This window comes from Clupea harengus, chromosome 9 (assembly GCF_900700415.2).
Source record: "Clupea harengus chromosome 9, Ch_v2.0.2, whole genome shotgun sequence".
Lineage (NCBI taxonomy): Eukaryota > Metazoa > Chordata > Actinopteri > Clupeiformes > Clupeidae > Clupea > Clupea harengus.
Window position 1 is genome coordinate 12,078,203 of NC_045160.1, and position 8,083 is coordinate 12,086,285.

Sequence of the window (8,083 nt, forward strand, 5' to 3'; positions counted from 1 at the left end):
CTTTCACTGGTACACTTTTTGTCTTTATTTCAGTTTTTTTTTATGGTGTATCATGCAAATTGTGTCATGAATTCTAATTCAGTATTGTCTTTCATGCAGTTGATCCCTCGTTTAGTCTATCAGTAAGTTGTGCAGCATCTCCATAGCACTATGGTGTTTTGTGATGTGTTTGTGTGGTGGTCAGGCTGGAGGAGCTGTTCCTGTGCCTTAATGAGTACTCCACTGTGTCGCCCTCCACCGTGTCCTGCATGTCTCTCCGTCTGCTGCACATCACCGACAACAACCTGCACGACTGGGCCGAGGTGCGCAAGTTTGGGACCATATTCCCCGCACTGGACACATTGATCATGGCCAACAACAACCTCAGCTCGATAGATGATGCTGGGGACACACTGCAACGACTCTTCCCAAACTTACGTAGCATCAATCTGCACAACGCAGGTATTCGTTGTTCATTTGTTATTCATATTACGTCACTTGTCAATGCAATCAGTAGTCATTTAAATTACTGTATGTACTTTATTACTGTGTACATGTCTCATGGGGACTATCAGTATCATCATAAGTTGTACATCTGATATTTTTTGCAATACTGCACCTACATCCATGTCATACAGATGACTATTTGAGTACACTCTGGGCCTCATTTACTAACCTTGCGACCGCAGCTTAATCTGCGCCTTTGCCAACTCACATATAGCGCACGGTATTTTGCATCGTATTTATCAAACAAGAACCTCATCTGAATGTGTCGACGCCTTACCAGCGTAATCAGCGCCTAACCCCGCCCATTAGTGTTATTTAGCGCGCAGCTAAAATAGGGAAGAAAGAGCCTGCGTGTTCCTTCCACCCATGGATGATGAGTTAAAATTAGAATTACAGCAAACTAACCCAGGTAAATATAGAAACTCATAAATATTTCTCCATTTAGCCCTTCCGTCCACACTAAAAGTTGTGATCACTTTGAATTAATTTGATTGGTGAGCTGATTTTGGGAAATTAAACTTTTCAGCGAATATTGAGTTTCTGGGTTACTTACCCCTCAGGGTGCCTGTGCAGCTCCATATTAACGAGTTTATGTTCACGAGTTCATATTCACACATATTATTAACATGAGTTAATCACACACAGGCAACTGCAAACTGTTAAGATGGTTCCCTAAGCTAGAGATAGCTAGGATAGTTAATATCCAGGTTAACTACTCCATAGCATCCCGTTAAATAGTCTGGTAGGAATACACGACACCCCTTACTTAAAAAAAAAAAAAAACGCTGCCCTAGGCAGATACATGTGAAAACTGTACTTGTAGGTTGCCATGGCACTGGGGGTAGCTTGCGCTTGAGAGGCTATAACGTCAAAATAAACATGGAAGGTGAAATGAATATGCTGCTCTGTCTCTACAATTTACTTTTCGGTAGTTTAGTTAGTGTACTTCGAGTACAAGTACTTTTCCTGAATAGATACACGTTACTCCTACGCAGAAGGTGTGCACTGTACTCGGTGTGCTTGAACTATGAGTGTTTAAACCATACAATGAGCAGCGATTCTGGGTAAGACGTGGCCGAACTTTTCCCGAACAGCTAGCTGGTGGGACAGTTTGTAATTATATTTGTTTGTATGCCTATTAAATGATATATCAAATATAAACATTTAAAAAAAAATAACATTTCTGATGTTCGTATTTTCCAAATTTCTCGCAGGCACATAGTTTTCATTTAGCAGCTGATATGTCATGCTAAAACACCTCTTGTTTCGTTACTAATACATAATTAGGCGCACTTTACGCATCTCCTCCCATCTCTTTGCGACGAACACCCACTTTCCCACACCCACTTCCCAGCAGCGGTAATCTGCGCTTTTACTCAGGTGCGCCTCCTTTGGAAATACGGTTTTATGTCTTTACCCGCTATTTTACGCCTGAAATGGGCGCAATCCTGTTAGTAAATGAGGCCCTCTGTGTGGGAACATGTAATTGCATCTTTGCATTGCAACCTCAACTGTAGATATTTGTGAGCATTCGTGTTGCTATGTGTATCCTGTGGCCAAGCATAAGTTGTGTACCTACCCTAAATTGACCAATACACACCCATAAAATGTGCAAAACATCAAGTGTACTGTAAAGTCAACAGCAGAGTGAAAACTAATCTTACTAAAGAAAAATGTTTCAGTCATGACCTTCCCCCTAGTCGACATACCTTTAAACACTGTAGAAATACCCACGTCAACTCTTTATTTACGGCCTCTTCCTGGTGTTAAGGGGAAATTATATGTTGTTTTATTGGTAATTGATGTAAGCATTTATGTGTTAGGTTTTCATCAATGGGAAGATATTGAGAAGCTCAACTTTTTCCCAAAACTTGAAGAAATAAGGCTACGAGGGATACCTTTACTACAGAACTACACCAATACTGAACGCCGAAGCCTCATGCTTGCACAGTAAGTATTACACTTTGTCTTTGAGAAAATATGAAGCACCAACCACTAATCTATACTTCAACCCTTTTTATCAGTCTTTTGTTTTTCCTCCTGTTGAGAACATTTCAAAGAGGTTCTTAAGTTCCCAAGAAAATAAGTGAACCATACAACAGTGCACTATGCAGAAGCAAGTCTCGCACAGGTACAGATCTAGAAATAGTTTGGCTTACGAAGTTGTTATATCTCATATGTATGAAGTGTATTACACTGCAAAAGTAACAGCGATCACCTTTGCAAATGATTTGTTTCTGCAACACTTAAAAGAAGCACGTCTCCTCATTGCTCACAGTGGTGATGCCACATAGTAGTAGCTCCCAGAGACTGCTGTTCCCAGCTGTTTATAGCTGAAATACAATGCAAAAAAACACTGCTGCACATCTACAATAAAGTTGTGAAGATTCACTGTCCCTTGTCTACTCAGGGAATCATGTCAAAGCAAAGCATGGACATCACAGTCAGGAGTGAATATGGCAACTACTTGAATAGAATGCAACTAGGAGTTAATGCAAGCAGGATGGCAACTACTATGAGCCCTACATGACTCTGTTGGCTGTGCATTTTTACACAGGAATTGACTATTTGGGTACACTCTGCAGATTAACATGACGTGATATCCCAGGAACCACACATTGTTTTAGCATTCTATATTTAAATACCTAGGTTTGTCCTTTATAAGAAGTAAGTAAGTATGGAAGGAAGCTCAGTGCTTCGTGATCCTTTGGAGATAGAGTATATTGAAGGGGCAGCATAATTACTAGGGCATTTTAATTACCGTGCATGTATTCAGTAACCAGTAATTACTTTCAAATGAATGTTTACTTCTAACCCTAGGTAAGCACTTTTAAAATAGACAGCAGCCAGTTGTCAATGGCATAGCAATTTATTCAACCTAAAATACCTTACTAGACTGAAAAAGAAGCATGGCCTTGTAATGGCAGACACAGCAAAACACATGTCAATGTGTGTTTTTGCTTTTGATTGCTCTAAGAGTGATTGCTTCAAGATAGTGGTTGAGGAAACCTCACCAATTTTAGAATACTACCCTCAAGTTTATCGTTGCAACATATGACATACGAGTGATACTGACCCTAATGATTCAAAATGTAGTGGCCAGATAAATCCAGAGTCCTGTCTCTCTGATGGACAAAGCCATCCCTTTGAGCAGGACACACTTTCCATTCTGATGACATGCTTCTGCTGCTTTAGTTTGCCCACAGTGAACAACCTCAATGGAAGCGTGGTGACTGACAGTGAGCGAGAGGGCGCCGAGAGGTTCTTCATCCGTTATTATCTGAAACACCCAGCTGAGGACCAGCCGTACAGGTACACCAATCTCATAGCAATCTCTCTCAGACACAGCCATGCCTCTGGAGAAAACTAGCTGGGTCAGGTATGTTTCCTTCAAAACAATTGTAAAGCATCGAGAAAAAAGGCACACCTGTAAAAGAAATAAAACCCTTTCCAGTATAGTGGTTTTGTGTATTTAGATATAAAATAAATTAAGATATAATAGTAAAATATAGCTGTGTATTAGGTTGTGTGTGTGAAAGGCTTCACTGGGCCACCCTATTTTTTCCACATTTGCATATACACCGTGCAATTTCAGTCAACTTACAATTTCAACTTTCAAGTCTATGCAACCCAGTAAAAGGGTACCATTAGATCTGAAACTAAAGGATAAAAACTAATTGGAACTATCACCCTGGAGAACTAGTACTTACTGGATATTGCTTTTTGAGTTGACTCAAAGACTCTGTTTAATTCTGAAGGTACCACTGCTTGGTGACCAAGTATGGGAAACTGGAGCCATTGGCAGAAGTTGACCTGCGGCCTCAATTTCATGCCAATGTAGAGGTTCACTGTGAGGAGAAAGTGGAGCAGGTGAGCATCCGACTGGACCAGACGGTGGCTGATCTGAAGAAACGGCTAAAGACAGTGGTGCATCTCTCCACCAACAACATGCGCATCTACTACATCGACAAGGACATGCACAGCCCCTTTGGTCCTGAGGAGATGAAATACAACACACGGGCCCTCCACTCCTACAGCATCCGCGACGGCGATGAGATTCTAGTGGTGCCCAAGACCAAAATAAATCCAACAAACCAGAGCACGGGAACAACTGTTTAATGTTCCTCCCCCCTCACTCCATCCACATATTAATCTTGTAAGACCTGTACCCAAGTTATTCCCACAGACACCATCTGTCACATTTGATGTGGTCCACACTTTCAGGAAGAAAAAACTGCCATACCTTTGCTTGCTTCAGAGCTTGAATGGGCAAGCCTGTCAGCTGCTGTCAACTAGTGTCTGATAGCTGTCTGTGTAGCCCTGCACTGAACATTATGACATGTGAGTGGACTTCTATATTTACAATTTTCCTTTTTCTTCTTTAATGCTGTGCTTATTTCTATCAAAGACATGCTGTCTATGGGCTAGAGCACACAGAGCGTATAGGGACGTCATAAAAGGCTCCCTGTGCATTTGGAAACAATCATTTAGAGCTTAAACTGTTGGCTGTTGTGGCCTGAACCATAGACTGTTGATGTCTTTGTTATGCTGTTTTTCTTAATGTTTGATGTGAATGCGGATATTTAAATTTGGGGAGCATTTATTAAGGATTGATTAGAGTAACATGACAAACATTGTGCGGCTGCAATGGTGACAAAATGGTGTCACAGATTTAGTCTGAGTTCAGCTTTATTTTGAGGTGGTAATGGATATTTGTGCTTAATTCATTTCACAGCCAAGTAAAGTTGATGAATATGACATTACAGAGAATATCTGTCTTGAAGGATGATGTGTTAGGAATATTACTAATATTTTGGCTTTTCTGAGGGTAGAAAAGTTTTCGCGTGCATCTTTCTTGACCACCTGAGTTCAGCAGACTGTAACATTCTGCTTTGAGTAGTTCTGGAATCACAGCCCTGTTTAATGGACAGTTATGGCTTAATAACTGAATCATCCTTTTTCTGTGTGAGACAGAACTGCACTGATCTCAGCTTTTGTCCACCAAAGATTTAGTTGTGGTTATTATCGATACTGATAATGTTGATTTAGTGATTTTGTTGCGGATGCTTGGCTGTGACATGATACTGATGATGTTGTTTGCAATGTATAAAAGAGCCTCATCGATGCTTGGTGCTTTTTTTTTATTTCATGGCACTGGTCACAGAGGACTTTGATCTCTGATTGTTTCCAGCTTCATGCCACTGTGCCACATTATTTATTTATTTTCCCATTGTTCTGGCAAAAGTGGTCCAAGACTGGGACATTCATGGTATTATTAACTTGTTCCATTAGTCCTCCCAAAGTACTTTGCCACATACAGTATATAGGATAAGGGACTTTACATAAGCCTAGTGTTATCACGGACTTGAGAGATGAAAATTGTGGGTCAACTCTCTCAGGTGTGTGTCTTACTTAAACCATCTGCATATCCCACTATGGGAAACAGTCAACTTGAAGAGAATGAGGTGTATAGAATTTCAGGATTTCAAGCACTGTTCAATCTTGTCAACAGTTTTCATTGTGATAAATGTCGAATTATTTTTCAACAGTGTCAGGTTACCCAGATGACTGCATATGTGTGGTGTAAACAGTATAGTTCTGTAGAGGTTGTGAAGAATTCATAAATTACCTTTCATAATTTATAACCACTACATCTTTACATTATTGTGTTTCTGATGTAGAACAACAGGAGTCAAGTTTCAGACATTTCTTAAAGTGTTAAGGCAATGTGTACATAACAGAAACTGTATTTCTGGCATAATTAATGGTATATTATTGCATTTATCACTGTTAGTGACCAAAAAAAAACCTAGGTATGCAATTATACAGAAATTTCACAATGTATTGGTTGGTTTTGTGATGGGCCACCTATTTGCTGAATTTAAATGATATAAGGGATTTATACAGGAGCATTTAGAAACAATGTACTGTTTTATAATAATAGCTTGCCGAGCACTCACTTAGCTGAAAAAGCATTTGGGTTTAGATTTACCATTTACCATTACATTATACTTGTTAGAAGATATGTACTCTGATGTCAATTGAGCCAGGTGGTCTTAATGGCAGCACAGTGTTGTATGGATATGGTCTGTATGGATATCATATGGAAAATAAATGGTCAAAAAAATCCTATAGTATTGACAATACAATAATCTAACAAACAGGGGGCGGTATAGCAACCTAATATGTAGTAGAGAAGACTAGTGCAATAGCTTATGTTACATTAGCCATGGAATTTGTCTGCTTTTTTCTTGATGTTGCATCCCATTGATCATGGTTGAGTATCTTTTGGGACCAATTTGATGACTGCTGGCATGCTTGTTAGTTAACGTACATGTCTGGGTGGTTTTCAGCTTGCCATTTTGTGTAATTGAATTACTTGATGGCTTATGTTAAGACAGCATTGATAATATTATTCGGTAACCTTATGTCTTTGATTGGTTATAGTCTCAGGTTTATTTGTGTTTATTTGAAATGAGTAAAATATAGGTTTGTGTCTTTGCTGAATTATTATTGTAGCCATTTCAAAACACATATCCTAAACTTGAAAGACACTATAGCCTACACCCACCATGACCCTGACAGCGGATCACAATGATTATAACTTTGGAAAACAGTATTTTCCTTTAGCGTTACTGGTTGTTTCCATCCTCACTGTGTATTTGGGCGGGGTGGTTGGGGTGGTTGGGGGTTTCAAACATTAAATTGGTTAATTCAATTATGCAAACAGCCTAAAAAAAAAACAGGACTGTTAACTGGAAAAGCAGTCAATGTACATCTATACTCATTTCCTGCCTTGATTAATCATGTTGTTTATCCAGCTGTATGTAAAAGGTTTATGCTGAATATGTGTGACAAAAATGTATGAGTATGTTTGTGGACTATTCTATTTCTAATTCGCAGAGCAGCTGAAGTGGCTTGAGTGTACAGTATAGGCCTCATTTCTCCCATTATCCATATCCTCTCTCATCTATCAAGCAAAAATGTAAATAAAGAATAAATAGTTTAAGAATGAATTATTTATATCTATCTGACGTTAATATTTCAACAGTTCTCACTCAGATGATTGCACACTTAATTAGTTGCATGTGGCCATGCCTGCTGGATGCCAAATTCAAATGTTGTCATTGTAGGCTACTGTGTTCACAAATATATTTATGACCTCATACATTTTCATAAGAATCAATTGACACTGACAAATTCCATTATTAGCGGTCGGGGTCCAACTTAATGCTGATTGCCACTGGGCTTCAATGTAACACTCATAATAAAATGTGCAACATAATATAATGTAAAGTCGTTATTTTATGGTCACCATTGTTAGCTTGATCCATGCTGTTTTGTCAAATGACCAGCGTCGGTCAACCACTAGATGACGTTATTGTGTAAGGACTGAAGTGAGAGTAGGCCACATTTATACTGCACAGACTGTCTTCATTGGGACAATTGGGACTTTTTTTAATGCACTTACTGTATCCCTAGACAGTTAATTTACATCACTTAATCCATTGCCGCTGAAATAGGCCTATGCTATGTCCTATAGGACACAACTGTAAAACAACCAAAGAACACAAAATCGCGAAAATATAAGGAAGTA

General features: G+C 39.2%; 1 protein-coding gene across 3 annotated transcripts in view; it reads left to right on the plus strand.

Moving 5' to 3' along the window:
• LOC105907847 (tubulin-specific chaperone cofactor E-like protein) overlaps window positions 1-7,771 on the plus strand; it is a 14,699-nt gene extending 6,928 nt beyond the window's left edge. For all 3 annotated transcript variants that reach the window (XM_031573448.1, XM_031573449.2, XM_012836248.3), the window contains exons 6-9: window positions 185-441; window positions 2,310-2,436; window positions 3,682-3,798; window positions 4,245-7,771. In XM_031573448.1, coding sequence (XP_031429308.1) covers window positions 185-441; window positions 2,310-2,436; window positions 3,682-3,798; window positions 4,245-4,605 — 862 coding nt within the window. In that variant the 3' untranslated portion in view covers window positions 4,606-7,771. The remainder of the gene's footprint in view (window positions 1-184; window positions 442-2,309; window positions 2,437-3,681; window positions 3,799-4,244) is intronic.
• The last annotated feature ends 312 nt before the right edge of the window (window positions 7,772-8,083 follow it).